The following is an 18,265-nucleotide window of genomic DNA, read 5'->3' as shown; positions in this document are numbered from 1 at the left end:
GAGAGACATAGCAAAATGCCAAATATATATTCAATAAATAAACAAGAATAAACAAAGATAAATGCAAATAATATGTATAGCCAGACATAACAAAGCCACACAGAGCCCAAGAGTTGATGGCAGAGCAGATATTTGAACTTAAATGTCAACCATTAAGATGGATCATTCAAGTTGTACAATTCTCTGTAATATATTTTTAAACAGTCTTAAATTATTTTCTAGATGGCAGTTGCTTTAAAATTTGAGGAGTGCTGATATACCGAGGTAGCTTTTGGAGGAGATCTTTATAAATAAAAATGACAGAGTGTGGGTTTGTTCTTGTTGCCAGCCTGCTTTTTTCATAGGCTGCACAGTGATGAGTGTGAAATTTATCCCCTGTAATGAAATGCACAGCACAATGATAAACTGTATCAAGGTGTTCGAGGTAGAGTGAGTAGCATGAGAATGAGTCAAGCACGGACACGATGCTCGTCTGTGCGATCATGTCCCTGTCCTCAAAGCACGGAAACATGTTTCATTCAAATTTACGAGAACAATTCTTATTCACCGTTGGTGTGAAGAGGTTCGATATTGCAAATAAGAAATGTAAATCCAGTGCAATACGGTCGTATTGTAAGAAAATAACTAAAACGCTTAGACAGCCAAGTTATGCCCTAACAGGTGCTGCTCATTTTGCTCAATTAGACCTCTGTGGAGCCTCTGCATACACAGTGAGTGGGAAAAATGCAGACAAGCCGCTATGTGCAATGATTCATTTTGACTGATTGAAAATCGAGCATTGCAATCTTAAGTGTTTCAATCCCCACCTCTTATAGACCCTCTGCATCTTGACCTCTGTCTCCCACTAATGAATTCAAATTCGTTTCCCAGTGGCTCTACGTGTGCAAAGTATTTAGGCCTACTAAAGGCCTAAATACAGCAAGGAGGCTAAGTTTAACAGTGATGTAGATGAGCTTCTTTTATGCTGAAAATCAAACCTAAGAAAAACCTAAGAAAAAAAACAAATGATTTCTTTCAGCAAGTGTCCAGAAAAAACACATGATTATGTTCAAGTGACAAGTAATAGTAATATACAACACCCCAGATAATAGTAATCAATAGACCATCAGCCTTCAGCATGGGACATAACTGCTTGTTTTTTATCTGGCCAGTAATTTCATTAGTTGTGTTTTCAATTGAAAGAATTCTCAGTGAGCAACCCACATCTCATTTAGCTTTGTTTTCACCCCTTCTCTGCTTTTCTCTCCCCCCCTCTCTTCAGATATTGATGAGTGCGCTGAAGGAAAGCACTACTGCAGGGAGAACACCATGTGCGTTAACACCCCCGGTTCCTTTATGTGTATCTGCCATACGGGCTACATCAGGATCGATGACTATTCCTGCACAGGTGAGCTCGTATGCTAGCCTTTTGACAGTCAAGTACACAAAGTTCTGGTTTTATTCTACTTCTCTGTTTCAGCTATTTTGTGAAGACATTTATGAGACCTTCAAATCATATGCACAAGGATAATGCCTTTGCATGGGCGTGAACAATCTGTCTGCATACTTACAGCAAGTTACTGCCAGCTAGAAATGATTTCATTAACATCTTTAGTCATGCACTGGAGGATGGTATTATGGTATTTTATGTCGTAACAAGTACTTCAGCCAAAAGCTGCACAGAAGTCTGGAGATATAGAAGAGCAAGAGTCAGCCAGTGTCAGCAAGAGTCAGTTCAGACATAAACTTTGTGAGTTATCAGCAATGTTTGACAGAATGAGGAAGCTGTGTAATATAAAAAAACCATGTGATGACAGGAAGACATAGGTATCAAGCAATACCTGCAAAACATGTTGTAAACCTTTGCCATGCACTACGCCTCCTCTAACTTTTTCTGTCACATCCCAGACGGTAGCTGGTTAGACACGTGTCTGCAAATCTGCCACTTGATGTGCATGTGGAAGGATAAATGTCCGAATTTCAGTTGTACCCCTTGGTCACTTAACATCTACAGTCACACTATGGTAAACAGTGGCTGGAGACCGCGGCATGACCAGGGTTGAGACAGCATGCAGTCAACTGCCATCTTTGAATCAAGTTTGGTGCTATGAGTTTGCTACGAGTGAACTGAAGTTACCTATTACATGCAATGTGTTTGTGATGATGAAGCATTTTACTGTGATAAATCAACAAAAATCACAGACATGTTGTGTCTATCTAAATATACAGAAATTTAGATTACTTGCTTTCAGAGTCAGTTTTGAAAAATTCTGAAATTCCTCTAAAGATAGTGACATAGTTGCAGCAAAATGACCTATGCACTGTATAAGAATTTAACCAGCTGGCAACCAGTTGCAACCACAACCACATGCAACCACAGATGCATTGTAGATGAGTTGCGCTTATCAGTGCAGACTGACTTTGATTGATTGCAACATGTTGGCAATCTGTATACATTTACAAATGAAGTAGAAATTATTTGCAATTAACAAACGCTGGCTAATCTGTCTGAGAATGACTGAGTCAATCCAAGTCAAACTGGTTTGCAGACCGGTTGCCTCCCACAAAGCAACCTGAGCAATTGCCATGTAATTGAAAGTAGTCTCTTAGAGGTCGGGCATGCAACACCCTCATCCCCTGGGAGACCAGCTCGTTGCCACAACTACTTGCAGTCAGTCACTAGATGTGAATAAAATTCCAACTTAGTCGCAAGGAGGTTAGCATCCTATTATTGCTTTAGTTTAGCTGAGCTGTATCCCACAGTGATAGAGAACACAACCATGGAACATTTAGTATTAGCCTGACTGCTTGATACTATAAGTCAGCACAAGTTGATAGCAAAGAAAACACTGACAGCTGAGACAAAGTGTTAAATCAATTTTCAGTTGCCTTGAATTAATAGAGATTACAAATTCTGTCTTTGTTAAAACTTCAGCTTTGTCAAACTGCAAAAGTAATTACATATATTTATTATATAGAAAAACTTTCCATCTTTCAACCCTATTATACTGTCAGTTGTTTGTTATATAACATATTTGCAACTCCAAACTTTTTCTAAAGGATTCCAATAGTTGGCTCAGACTTTATCCTCACACTAAGCAAAAAAAGAAGAAGGCTGTCTTCTTTGTGTGTATGTGTGTGTGCAGTCTTCATATGGTGTGTGAATGTACTCTGTGTATGTGTATATGTGTGAGGAGAAAAATCTGTACGTGGAGGCGGCAGATCCGTTTGTTCGTGATCAAAGTTGGAACCAAAGTCATTTTCAAAAGATTGCGTGGATGATTTGCATTCTTTCTTATATGTCCGTATTATATGTAGAAAGAATGTCTTTGTGTAGCACTGCTGGTCATACCAGCTGGTCATTTTCTACTAGATGGATGCACTGTTGTATGTAAGAGAAATAGAGCCACGTCACATCATTTTATTTTGATATTCCATCGTGCAAAAGCACAACAAAGGAGTAATTTATATATATTTTTTAAAAAGCCACATTTGCACATGTAATTAGCCAAGAGAAAACACAACATTTATGGATTCAAGGTCCAGACAATGGAAGCTTAAGGCAGTGCTTTAGAGAAGGAGCTCCTACCAGGAGACCGTTCGGTTTGCTAACCCCACCACTTGCCTTGTAGTGTTTGCAATATTATTATTATTGATATTTATGCTCTCACTGTCTTAGCCCCGAAGCCATGGATGTTCCCTAGATATGCACTGTGTACACTCAGTTGAAGATCATCAAATTATTGGTAATTTTTCAGTTTCTAAATCTAATGAATGTTCTGTATTTTAACCCTGAGGGGGGCAAATTTCCCAAATGTGATCAAGATTTGCAAATTTGTACAATATTTTTTTTGCACTCAGTCAAAAAATAACATAATAATGAAAGCCAACTGAAATATTTATATATATGAATTTCACTTGGCACAACTGATACATTATTATTAATATTATGTAGTATCCAGTAACAACAAAAATCAGTGGACAAAGGTGAAAAGATTCTGCAGTGTTAGAGATTTACTCTAATGTGAAGAATGCTGCAGGAATATGGGAAGTCATATTTTAAATGGATTATGTAAAAGCTCACCTCTATGTTTCACTTTTAAAATACCGTGTGCACATCCACACTTAAGAATAGAATATAAAGGGGGAAAAAAATCAGTAATCCTTTTATGATGTAATGTCCCTGTCCTTCTACGCGACTGACACAATGTCATTCATCAGGGATGAGCAGCAGATCTGCCTCATTCCTCAGCAGTTGTTTGCAGCTTGTGATACACGATGCTAAGTAGCTCCCTCTGCGCATCATTTCCGAAGAGGAGGCAACATGCTGCATTTCCTCTGTGCCTGTAATTAAAAAAGCAATTTGCACCAATGCAAACGAACTCAGTAGCAGCACAGCGAAGGAGCTGGCAGATTTAGGCTCGCCGACTTCCTGCTGTGCCATTGGAGTTTGAATTAAAGCTGTGAGACTCAGCAACATGATGACTTTGAAACCTCCCATTTCCTGTTCCATTCCTAGCTGTAGTTTCTCTCTTACTTTATTAATGGAAATCAGGGAATGACAAAGCAAAGTTAAGGTTTTTTTCCCAGGTGTTTTTAAAAACAGGCATAAACAAGTTAAAGTTGAGAATGAGGAATAGCATTTTTGCGGCCGCAACAAAAGCACATTCATCTTTTTTGTCTTGTGCGCTTGTGATTTATTTAGAGAAAGAAACATCCTCGCTTACTCAGTCGTTTTTCCACATTACCTTTAGACAGCCACTGTACCTCGTGTGATTTCAATCACTGTGTTTTCTCTAGTCTTCTGAGCTGTGGGCAAGTTATATTGTTTTACCCATTTGTCTTTCTTCCACTGTGTGCTCAGGCCCCAGATTCACAATGAAGATTAATTCCACAAACCCAATGGATTAAATTGTGTCACTATATTTTATGTAGTCTCCTATTAAAATGCCTTCAAGCCACTGTAGTGGAACACACAGCTATGCGCCTCCTTATAAAAGTCAATTTGTGTGATTAAACCTAGGCTTATGCAAAGGCTTGATGTAATGACTTTTCCCCCTTGCTTCAGTCAAATTACCGTCATGATCTCCCTGCAGTTTTATTGGACTGTGTTTTTCCACACAGCTACTATCACTGTCTGATACAGTGTGCAGTCAGTGGTATGGTATCATCTTACCTCTTAGACTAATTAGTAAGCCAAATTATAGTCAAATTAGGTGCCTTTATTCCTTAATGGAAAGTATATATGTGCCAGAAAACACACTTCTCCTAATGTATACCTGTGTGCTGAGATCAGTACCACCTTGGTAGTCGCAGTGGCAGTAACTGACAGTAACAACAGGAAGATGCTAAGTTACTAGCTGCAGGAATCTACCGCTTCTTAGTAATTGAACATCTGCTTGTGTTTGAAAATAGTCCAAAGGGAATGCTGATTCCTCTAAGTTGCTCACACATAAAATATTATAGCTGCAGAAGAAAAGATTAAAGCCCCCCCCCCGCACTAGCTGTCGCATGATGTATGTGTGACTACATCATTTATGGCGCCTTTCACCAATTAACAAATTGCAATCTCAGCAGAAACAATGGTTCCAGCATTGATGGACGAATTTCTGCACACATTACAGTGTTGCATGTTAACCAGTCTGCCTTAGTAAAGAGGATTAAATTGACCCTAGCTCATTTCATGGCTCGGTGTTTATATGCGCGATAGTGTATTAAAGGGCTGATCTGCAGATTTAGGCCTGAGAGAACCAGCATGGAACTGTGGTTTTATTTATCCTCAGCTTATCAGGGGGTCAGCGAGCTCAGACAGAAGACCATATTTTACATGAAAACCACCTGCGGTGAGGGAGGTGGATGGGCTCAGACCCCAGCTGGGGGTAGACTGCAACATGTGGACTTCGTGTACTTGTTTAAATGAAATATGTCCAGCCAAAAGCTGAGGCTCTATATGGTTGAGGGTACAGTGAGAGAAGCATGTGCAACTTTATTTTGCTACTGTATCCTTCATCTTGAAGGTCAAGATTCCGCCTCCTTTCTCCCCCTCCACCCATTCTTCATCTTTTCCCCAAAGTGCCCGAGGTGCTCCCGGCTCTGTGAGATTAGCAGCTAATCCATGAAAGGTAGGGGATTGGTTGTGCTCTCAGTTTAAACGTTATTAAAGAAGGCTGTCCTGAGGTGTGTGTTTTTGCTAGGTGTATATGTGGACGCCTCCCCTTGTTCCTAAGGTGCCTATGTAGTTAGTGTGTGTCCCGGTTCTAATCCCCTGATAACCAGACCTGGGCCCCTGAGGCTGAGGAACCGGCTGAGGGCTGGGATGGCGGGAGACAAGGAGTAAGGCATGGACGAAGGCCACAGGTGGAGCAGGAGGTTTGTCAACAGCAGAGATCAGAAAAGATGACTTTTAATCTGATGACTCAAAAGGTCTTGCAGCTGACATGGAGGGTTTTTTTCCCTCTTTTTAAAGGACATCTGTATTCTGGTTGAACAACAGGATCCCATGGGCACTTAGACTTAAAAGTTTTCAATTTCTGCTGGTCTGAACAGTGTTATGTCTTTGGCATTTTAAAGGTGCCCTAGAGAGTTTTTGTTGCTAAGTTGCTAAGAAGTACAAAAAACATAAAAACACTTCTAGTTAAATTCCTCTCGCCTTTAAATATTCTCCTAATCAGTTTCAAAACACAGTAAAGGATTTACATTACAATTTAATTTTGTTTTTTCTTGCAGTCTTTTTTTCTTTTCTTTTTTTGCATCTTGTTAAATTTCCTGGTAAAGAAATAGTACAAAATCATTGACTGGACTGTGCATCACATCATCCAGGTGCAGATGTTAAAACAAAATGGGAAACATATTGTACAAAAATCCCCAAAACTGTGCTCCAATCCTGGCTTTAAGTTATTAGAGGAACAAATAAATATTGGCTCTTCATCATTTAGTTTTCTTTTTTTTTATCGTCTTGGTCACCAAAATAGGCAAACTGAGAAAGGAACAGAAGTTTTTCTTGTTGTAAAACATTATAAGATCGTAGTCTTTTCAAGCTTGGGATTGTAAAATTAAATCAGAGGTTACATTGTTTTGGGGAAAGCAGCTGGAAGGTCAGACATCAATGAAACTGGTGTTGTTTTGGCATAAGGTGGATGGAGTCAAGCGGGAGGAGAAACAGACAGCTAGAGGGAGATCCCTGGTGACAGGCTGTACATAATTGATTGTTTATCTGTCTACAGCCTGAGCAGCAGCCAGCGAGGAAATGCTTCTCTCACGCTACCACACACGTACGCATTTTAGGGATTTAGTTGGTGATTAAATTAGGAGTCGCTTACACTGAGTGCAGGAGTGTAATAAGCCTAAATTCCTAAATAATCCAAATTAAATGGTAAAAAAATGGTAAATGGCCTGTATTTATATAGCGCTTTACTAGTCCCTAAGGACCCCAAAGCGCTTTACATGTCCAGTCATCCACCCATTCACACACACATTCACACACTGGTGAAATTACCAGGAACCAATACTAAAACTCAAGGGTCATAGTGATGATGCACACTCTGGATTCCCTCAAACACCCGGTGGCTCTGCTGGCCTGTGTGTGTGTTCAAAGAGACAGCTTGGTGTTTGCTGCTCTGGCAGATGTGACCTTGGCAAGAAAAAAAGAAAAAGAAAAGCACCTAATTCTCTTTCCTCTCTCCTGTGCTCCTATTACTGTTTTTATATGCCCATGAGCAGACTTTAATTCTGCCCAACAGCAGGAAAGTTTGTGTGTGTGTGTGTGTGTTACGGGAGCAGTGCAGTGGGCCCTACTAAGTGCCCTTCAATCCATCTCACACACACTTGCACGCATACATCATACTCTCGATGGAGGAGCTCATCACAATGTCACTTTCAATTTGGAAGAGCCCACGGTCTGCTCGGGAGATATAATGGATTGGGTGATGGCAGGGAAATGGATGATGCGGCTCAGGTCTACCGCAACAAGCATTCGGGTTTCTGATCCTTTCACCTTTCAGGTGCCGTCTTTAAGTCTTGACTGTCTTTACGAAGTGCAAGCATTAAAAAAGCACAAAAGTTGAGCAAAATAAATAAATAAAAAAGAACGCTCCAAAAGTTTACTTCATGTCTGAAGAAAATATATTTGAGAAACCAGCTCAGAGAAGTTTGTTTATTTCTGTCCCCTGGCAAGCTTGAAGCTACCCCCAAATCCTTAAAATAACAAGAAACGGTCCAAACGGTTTACTCCAGATTAGCACTAAATGCTTTGTATTTGTGTTTTTCAAGAGTCTTAACCCTTTTGGAGAGATTTAGTTGACTGATTATCCATTTAGCAGCCTGTAAAAGTTTTCACCACAAACAACATGATGATATGAATTGAAAAACAAGATTCTCCAGCTGAGAGAGTGAATACTGTACTGTATGGACCTTTAATGAACGGCTTGTGCTCTGCAGCCTCTCGGGCTACGATGGGATACAGAGATGTTAAGTATGGAAAAGAAGATTTCAAAAGGATAAAGTCTAGAAGGTTTTTGAGACTTATTCTGTGCTTGGTAAGCAAGTACATATCAGAATGCAATATTTATGTGAATCTCCCAAATACTATGGATGAGTATTCTTCTTTTGTGTGATTCTCAGAGGGATAAAGATCTGCTTTTATGTTCAGGGGCAGATGAAGGACTTGCATCAAGATCCATCTTCCCGTAGCAAGGGAACGGACTTTAATGCTTTATAGCAGCGGTCCCCAACCTTTTTTGCGCCACGGACCGGTTTATGCCCGACATTATTTTCACGGACCAGCCTTTAAGGTGTCGCGGGTGAATACAACAAAATAAAACTAGCACCGGTACCGAAAAAAAGAAGATTTATTCATAACACACGTGAAAAGACCCAGGAAAACCGAGTTAACGATAAAAACGATAACAAAATAACGCTGAAAACCGATAAAAACCCTGAAAACCATACATTTCACACCTGAGCCTCAACTCTCACGGCCCGGTACCAAACGACTCACGGACCGGTACCGGTCCGAGGCCTGGGGGTTGGGGACCGCTGCTTTATAGCAATAACTCGTCATTGCATTATTGCTTCTATGTTTATTTACTGTGTAAACAAACACAGAGGCCTTGGAGGATAAAACAAAAGAAGTCAATAAGTGAGCACAGGCTAAAAACTTCTGCCACTGTATTTTTAATGACCCGTTTGAATCAAATAGTATAACAAAGCTTCGCAATTCTACCGGTGTAAACAAATTTAAAATACCGATAACTCAGCAATGGTAGTTTCTCACTTTATTAATACGAGTAATCGATAGAACGAAGTGCTTGTGAGGAAGAGACCGAACTGGTGTTTGGTGTAAAACTCTGTACTTTTGTGACACTTGAGCATGATATTGTTTCAGGGAAGTGTTAAGATCCACCAGCCACAAGCAAATGAAATCACATTTGTTTGAGAACACATCTTCTTGTGACAAACGAAAAAGCAGACACACAGAGAGTGATATCATCAGGATAACGTCTCCTCTGCTGCTTCAAATGGTTTCATTCACAGCACTCTTTTTTTTAAAGAGGCCTATTTATAAGTTCGGATCCCTCAAGTAAAAATATGACAATTAATTGAGATTTCTCATCAGCTGTCACAAGACATTGTCTTTTGTAAACAGCTACTTTCAAATTAAATTTTTTTTATTTTAAATTTGTAACTACTAGCCCTAATGGCTTAATTGTTTTCTTCTTTATGTGGCATCATTGCATAGTTGCAATTGGACTGTTTGTTTTATTAGCCTTCACTCCAGGTTTTCATTTGATTCTGTTTTGCCACTTCAGTCTTCCCGAAGTTCTCCTCAGAGAGGGAAAGAGATTTGTTTGCCAGTTGGATACAGTATGTTGTCACGGGCTGTAGCCATTAGTCAAGCTTGTCAGTGATTCATAACACAGCATATCACTAACTCCACAGTGATGGGAGCCTGGGAGTTCCAGTTCTACGGGGACATTTTGTTAATGCTTGTATAAAACATTTCCTGTGGGTACTTAACACGCCAATTGTGCCAATTGCAACGCTCAAACTAAAGGCTAATGGCTTATGTACTGTATGTAAACTGCTACACAAGGATGAACCGTATTGGTGTGTGCGCAGAAATTAAAGTGTTTATTTTCTGCTATTACGAAGCAGACACTGAGACGTCTCTGTCCCTCATGATGTGCAAAAACAAAAACGGCAAATTGCAGCAAAACATCTGAGACAATTTTTTTCACGACAAATCTTGATGGAAGAGAGAAAAGTGACTCATCCTCCAGTTGGCTGTTTGTCACTGATGTCTTATTACTAGACTCACAGCTGTCTAACTATCAAGTCGTTTAAAACAAGGCACAGTTTGAAATCTTGTCCTTGTGTTTTTTTTGTTAATGGTTAGTAAAACAAATTACCAGCTGGCTGCGATCATTTCTGATATTTACAAGGAGGATAAACGCTCACTTTTCTTTAATCAAGTGTTATTTTCTTGATGGCTGTAGTTCTTTGCAGATGTGAAGACGATTTCTGAACTGTTGCTAGAGTGTTTTCCTCTGCTTGTTTGGGAAGATGCTGCATAATACGAAAAGTATTCTTTGTACTAGTGAGGAACCTGCTTGGATTGATGCATGTTTTATTATTGTGTTGTTTTCAGAACATGACGAGTGCCTCAGCGGACTCCACAACTGCGATGAGAATGCCTTGTGCTTCAACATGGTCGGAGGCCACAGCTGCTCCTGTAAGCCGGGCTACACGGGCAATGGGACAGTCTGCAAAGGTAATCTCACCAGGTTCATTTTGTTTTGTTAAGTTCTGCTTCACTTGACCACTGTTGTTTTTTCCCCTTGTTTTAACAAACAGTGTTTTTCTAATTTAGATGTTGTATCACATACTATATATATATTTAAATAGTCTTCACTTTCAGGGGAAACTGCATTGTTTCCAGTGACCGTGTAATATGAAAAAATAAGTCGGAGTGTAATGAAGTCTTCAAGAATGTCAGTGTATTGTGTCACACAATGCACAGCTAAGAAATGTAAACAAAAACTGAATAATTTCTAGTTTTATTAATTTATTTCATTTTTTATGCTGGTTTTAATGACACCCTGGAAAAAAATACTAAACGTTCCATCCTTTTTCTCTAGGCCAAATTTAATTTAACCTCCTAAGACCCGAACTCTTCCACAGCATGCATTTTTAATTTCTCTTTGATATTTGGGCTGATTGGGGCCCGATGCATGTAAAAACAGAATTACCAGAATTACCAGATTTTTTTTTTTTTTACCTGATTTTTGTTTCTAAGAATAATGAGAGCCACAAATGAGGATATTCGTTTAAAATTTTGATAGAACAGTAGCAGTATAATGTCCTCGTAAGTGGATATCAGGCCCTTGTAGAGTAAAATTGAGTATTTTGGTCTAAATAACCCAAAATGTGATGTCCACATATGTGGACGCCAGGTCCTAGGAGGTTGAACTTGACTGTGGAAAGATAGAAAATTATTCCCTTTCAGTCCTCGCTGAGGTCACCTCTATTCATGCCTTTAAGGCAGATGACCTGTGATGACATATGCGGAGCCCCACCTGCAAACATATACCCCCCTGGTGATTCACTCGCACCCAGAACTGTGGCATATGCATGCTTACCTGTTGAGAGGTCAGATTTGATAGCTAAAGGTCTGCCCCCAAGCGTCGACGAGCCAAAGGGCTGGAATCACTAGAGAGTCTTCCCTTTTCTACAATTAAGATTTGGTGATGCCAGGTGCACATCATCTTGCCATGTGTGGTTTTTTGGGGGGTTTTTTTTTTTTTGAAAGAGTCTGTCAGCTGAGACCCATGTGATTAGGTTGACTTTGGTGCCGGAGACCTTTTGTCGCCCCCCAACTTTTGAACTCATCCAGTCTGTAGATATGACGTTTCTTTCATGTAAGACTGCATTGCTTCTCACTCTGGCATCTGCAAAGTCTTTGGTTTACTTTCATGCTTTGACTGTGCATCCTTCTTGCACACTGTTCTCTTCTGATGGCCTCAAGGTCATATTAGGACCAAATGCAGGGTATTTATGTGAGAATATTCCTCAGGCATATAGCTCTATGGATTTTGAGCTTCTGAGTTTTTGCCTCCCCATAGAGAAGGCTATATTACATCTGTGCAGTGCATGTGATTACACAGTTTGTCTCCTTTGCAAATCCAGCAACAGTAACCTCAAGGCACATTCTATTGCAATTTAAAGACCCTACAATAATACAGTCTTTTGTACAAAACCATTCAAAGAAAAATTATCAACAGGTAATTTTAATGATGTAAAATAAACATTGCTACCATCTTCTCATTAGTTTTAGCCATTGTTCTGTTAAGCATATCATATCATAAAGTATATGATGGTGATTCTACTCTCTCCACCACCCACTGAAAAGCCCTCTGTGACCCAGATTTAATGAGAGTGCCTCTGTCATGTTTGCAGTTCTATATGTGATCTCTGTGCTTTGTAGAAAATTGACCTGACCTCAGCTGGTTATTCTATTTCTTGAGTAGAAATCTATTTATGGTGGAGCTGCACATAAGATAACTTTGCTTGGTCATGATGAGCACTAGGTACACTACACAAACATGCACATACAAATACATGATAGAAGCTGGAACCCTTCACCCAAAACTGTGCTATAATAATTTATTATAGTTTAGACAGACTCTTGCATCTGTCTTTTGGGGGTTTTTTTTGTATCCCCCAACTTAATGAAAGTGCAATTCTTCATTTTTGGAGTGCTCTTTTTAAGCACTGCTTTTACACGTCTTACTAAACAGGTTTTCATTTGCTTTCAGTACTTTTCACTCTTTATTCTGAGGAAGCATGGTATGATTTGTGCATATATTACATTTATTTCCATTTCCATTTGTGTCAACTTCAGTGACTTCTCTGTGTTTTGGGGACACATTAACTAACAGCCTATCCACGGATAATGAACATTTTTGAATTAACCTTGGTGAGATGCATTAATCACGCAAAATAATATTGTGCAAGCCTATAATGAATCACATCACCAAATTAGCTCTTATTCTGTATGCAAATACATATGCTGCTGCTGGTCTAATTACATAGTTAATGCTCGTTAATCTTAGTGAGTAATGGCTCCTCTCCTCTGGTGTATCTCCAGCAATGTGTGACGGATTGTGCCAGAATGGGGGAACCTGCGTTTCACCTAACAACTGTGTTTGCCAGCAAGGATTTACTGGGAAGAGATGTGAAACAGGTAAACATTTGTTTTCGTTACGCTCTTACATTTTTTTCCCATAAAACAAACAAACAAAAAAAGAAGGAACTTTTGATTGAATGTGTAAGAAAGAACATGTTGCAGGACGAGGAGGTGATTTACACTCTTGAGAATAAGACTAAACGAAGGAAGGAAAATGGGAGACTGTACTGTAAATGTTTTGGGTTTTTTTTGCAGTGTTCTCACTAAGCTATATTAACTGCCCCTGTGTGCATTTGAATGTGTTTGTGGCGGTGTGCATGTCCGAGAACGTGTCTGACTGTGTGGGTCGGGCCTCCGTGGTGAGCGATGAGCTTGTGCCTCTTCCAAGTGGCCCAGTGGAGGATTTGAACTGCAGCTGCAACAATAATAGGCATTAGCCCATACATATCACAGCCCATATTAATCAGCATGGCATTCTCCTCATAGGCTTTATGCTACATGCACATTACAGCTGTGCAAACTCCTGATGCACCATATCAAATAGGACATAATAGATGAACTGAGTGTTAAGTCAGCTAGCAGCCATTGGAATATGTGAAACATTGTGATAAGACTCAGGGCTTTCTATGTGTGTTTTTCCCTACAGTGTTGCTGATTTAAGGTAACCAAGAAACACTGTATTTCTTGTACTTGTATTTGATGCATTATATGTGTAACCTACAGCAGCAGCACCTATCTCATAACCCATTTCAACCTTTCATGGAGTGTCCTTCAGGAGACATGTAGCCAAAGCAATAGAAAGCCATGACAGCTCTCTCACTGTGCGTGCTCGTGTTTGAATGAGGCAAGCTGAGCCCCTTTGCTTTCTCATTGGTTCAGGTATTGATTGCACATAAAGGACCTTTTTTTACGAGGCGCCCTTTTTACTGCCCGTCTTAAAGTAAATGAATTTCCCGAGATGCTGAGGAAGGAGTGTGTGTGTGTGTGTTTGAGAGTGAGAAAGAGAGTGAGAGAACTTGTGTTAACACACCTAGCCAGCCATAATGCCTTATGCTTTTCCTCATTTTGCAGCAGAGAAGGTGCTGAGAACCTCGTCCCTTAGTAATTGCACGTTCCAAGCAATCACACATTTCATTACTTTCTTTAGTGTTTTAGATCCCCACTTTCTCTCCTTGCTCCTTGTTTCCTCTTCTATTTGCCTTTATTCATTCTCCCATATCTTACAAAAAACCCCAGAAAACTAGCCAAAATGTAAAAAAATATGGAGCATATTGCACATTTTACTGCATATTGTAAAAACGGAGACCAAGACATAAATAGAGGACACTCCTTTGTTGTAGCACAACTTTCTTCTTCCCATACTGTGCTATTATTTTCTGGGTTACTCAATCACACTTGAGACTTTTCATGCTAGCGACTTGATCCTGCATTACATCGGCTCAGTATACAAGGAAGAAACACAATGTCATGATAGAAAATAGACATCCCAAAAGATTTTTAATACCAAATGAAAAAGATATGATGAGGATTTTTTTTTCTTCCTTTTTATGTGCTTTTGTTTTAAAGCTGGTCTACCTGTTTCCCTTTGTTTGCTTCCTTTGTGCTAAGCTAAAGTGGTCGTTCACTTATGATTTATATTTAAAGAACATAAAGGAATGATCTTAATCTTCTTATTTTAACCATGGGAATGAGCAAATACAGCATGTGTCATTCCCAAAATGTTTAAACCTTCCATTTTTTGTTTTCTCTGCAATGTTTTCTCTGAAAAGAGAAAATGTTTCTTCTTAATGATGAGGCCACTGGGGCTGAATGACTGGTAGCTCAGGGATCAATCTCCTCCTTGTTGCGTCTGATTAGAATCTGAGGTTCAAACAAATGGGATCTCACATGTACACCCAATCATGCTCCTCAAGCCTCAGGCAGTGGGATTTTTTTTTTTTGTCACCACAGATGCCGCTGCTGTCGTTTGCACGCCTCCCTCCCACGATCTGACTCCCTCTCAGTCTTATCCAAGTCAGCCTTGTGACAGCTACCATATTGATGTTTTGTTTTTTTCCATCTGGGACCACCATCAGGGCCCTATTCTATAGGGCGAAAGCCTCTGGCATTGTTTAGTGACTCCACCAGTCATTCAGAGTGAAAAGACGAAGGTCTTTCTTACTGTCTCCTCAGCGTGACAGGAACTCCCAGTGACGGACGCGTCTGCTGCAGAAGCTCACAAAGATGTATGGGGGTTAATGTACTGTTGGATTTTCTGCTCTACTGGTGGTAAGGAGGTGGAGAAGGGATGGGTAGGAGGAGGGAGAGGGGAAACTGGGTTTGGGAAGAAGAGATGGAGATGTACGGGGAGAGTGACAGATGCAACATTCAAGGAGGGAAAGAGAAGAGAGGTTGTGGGCAGGAGGGGGATGAGAGGAGGTGAAGTGGAAAGGAAGATACAGACATGTTGGGGAAAACTGACTGATGCAGAGATGGAATGGATGAAGCGACGGGATAGATGGGTGGTTAGAGGGTAGGGGTTATCAAGTTTTCTCTGCATTTGGATGCGGAATGAGGCTGCTAGAGTTAGGGCTGCCGGAGGAGGAGAGGCAGAGCTGGTGAATGAACATGGAAAAGCTTTCACTAAGTCTGGGCTCCTCACCCCCCCCCCCCCCCCCCCCCCCCCCCAAGAACCCTGTGAGCTTTTAGAGGTCTCCCCAGGGACTCCACCGCTTCTGCTGCTGCAGCGGCAGACTGACGGCCTGTCATAAGACACCGAACTTCAAGATCCACACGCACACCTATAAGCATGCATTAACGTATGAGAGGATGCCAACAGTTTGCAAATTGTCAGCTGGCCCCCTTATTTCAGGTTTCAGTGTTTTGTGGTATGCATAAGTCGAATATTCCGCGTCTGTGTATGCATGTGAATGTGTTGTTGTCTATTTTTGCTCGTGCGTTCTTGTAATTGTGTGCAGTGCACTCGCTGCCTTGTCATTGCCATTCAGGGGGAATAGATGGGGAGGGACAGGGGACACACAGTGCTGACAGACAGACACCAGCTAGTGGAGAACTCTGACACATCATGAATTATGCAGGGTACAGCTGTGGCTGGGCACATTCACTTCAGTCATGGATATAAATGTACGCGGGGCCAGCCATGTAATATGTGCCCTGAACATGCCGAATAGTCAACATGGTAGCCCCAGGCTGGAGCTGTGTATGTTGTATGGCTTGGGAGAGACGCGCACATGCAGAAATATTATGTTTATTTTTCAGTAATGCCTCTGCTTGTTTTTTCAGTACTTTGCTAAGATGTTTTTTACCTACAGAAGTGAAACAAATCGTATTAAAGAATGTCGAGGTCATCTTTTTCAGGGCTTTGTATTCTTATTACTCATGTGTGTGATGTAGTATAGCACACTAGTCGTTTGCTCACCAAACAAAAACATATTTCTTAGACCATCTTCGATATAATCATCTAAAAGTGTTTTTATTTTATGAACGGCGGTTAATTCTTAACACACTTTTCTTAATACCCCACTCAAAATCAAACAAGTATACACATCTTCTTAACTCTGGCTGGCTGTGCTATGTGGTAAAGTTTAATACTTTTATGAAAACCATAATGCATCCTGCTGTAAACAAGCATTAAATGCAAAGCATACATCAAAAAAGTAAATGAATAAAGAAAAAAAGAAAGAACACAGAGGCACTGAAAGCATCATAAAATGTAGCTTAACTTGAAGTTATCAGAGCTTCAAGCTTTCAGCATCTTATATAATCCATGTTGCTAGGTGAAAGTGTAAGAAAGTAAACCCAGTCTACTTTAGTAAATTGGCTGCTTAATGTTGCACTTAAGCCAGATTGGAGCTTCAATTTATGTGAATTATTAAAAAAAACACAACATAGGTAGAATAGTGCAGTAAAATGAAAAAAAAGAGCAATATAAAAAAGGAAAGAAAGTGGCATCTCTGATGAGATTAATGTAATATTGAAAACATAGGTCTATTTGGGCATTGGCAACAACTTGCCTTTCAAGGTTGAAGATGAAATATAAGTTATGTACACACACACACACACACACACACACACACATAGATAGATAGATAGATGGATAGATGGATGTCAAAAGTAGAAATCATTGTGACGCATCATTTTAGACCACTAAAGGATATTATTACCTTAAATAAAGCCTTCCAGTTGTTTCATATTTACTTCTGAGAAATTCTGCCTCCTCTGTTTTTATACCAAATATTGTTACTGACGTGTTGCCAGTTAGCCTCGATAGTTGGATAATGTTCTTCTAGCTCTTTCTTTTTAGTATTATTTACTCATCCAGTCTTGTGGTGCTGCCATCTCAACGTTTATGAGATTGTTGCTACAATAAAAATGTATAATTTCTTAAAATTGTACATTTTCTAAATATTTGATATGTTTCAGTAAAATATGGCTTCATATTTACCTTGCAATATAAAATCCCATAACCACTGTTGTGTATGAATAAAGTAAATTAAATTGGATGCCTTTGCATAACTAGTAAATTGGTAGATATGATGATGCCTGCTCATGGCCATGTGATGCAAATCCAGTAATTCCCTGTAAAAAGAAAGTGAAAGAAATTATTTTCATTTGTATAATTAATTTTTTTTCTCTATATAGTCCCATCTAAAGGTACTTAGCCTTATTAAGATAAGTGGGCAGAAGGAACTATTAATCTATGTGTCCTAAAGCATCTCTAGATATGAAACCTTTAGGAAGGCACCTCGTACATGTAAGAAGATTTTGTAAGGCCTTTATAAATATCGTAGCTCTGATAATCTTTTAGCTAACCAAGGACCTGCAATACCTCTATGAAATAATAATGGAAATCCACTCCTTGTTTAGGTTTTAGATTTGTGTTTGCCGACCTGTTCCTATAAGATGAATGGGGAGGTTGTGTCTGCATTTCCTTTATTTTCAGCTCATTAGCTTTTCCTTTCAAGCCTCTCTAAGCCTATTAGGATGCTTGGCCACCAGTTAAAATTTTCTGTCACCGTGCTGTCAGATCTGTAACTAATGGCCATCTCTGCTGTCCTCGGCTGGCCTCTTGCTAGTTTCTCAAAAGGACACTGTGGGATGCTG

The 18,265-nt window shown here is 39.9% G+C and overlaps 1 protein-coding gene across 1 annotated transcript in view; it reads left to right on the top strand.

Annotated features, from left to right (window-relative positions):
* The window catches only part of nell2a (neural EGFL like 2a), an 83,405-nt gene that overhangs the window by 45,038 nt on the left and 20,102 nt on the right, over positions 1 to 18,265 (top strand). The window contains exons 13-15 of the mRNA XM_084933902.1: positions 1,262 to 1,387; positions 10,625 to 10,747; positions 13,124 to 13,219. Coding sequence (XP_084790028.1) covers positions 1,262 to 1,387; positions 10,625 to 10,747; positions 13,124 to 13,219 — 345 coding nt within the window. The remainder of the gene's footprint in view (positions 1 to 1,261; positions 1,388 to 10,624; positions 10,748 to 13,123; positions 13,220 to 18,265) is intronic.

Source organism: Perissodus microlepis, chromosome 7 (assembly GCF_051167445.1).
Source record: "Perissodus microlepis isolate ML-2025 ecotype Zambia chromosome 7, ASM5116744v1, whole genome shotgun sequence".
Classification (NCBI taxonomy): Eukaryota; Metazoa; Chordata; class Actinopteri; order Cichliformes; family Cichlidae; genus Perissodus; species Perissodus microlepis.
This window is presented reverse-complemented; position numbering and strand designations above follow the sequence as displayed.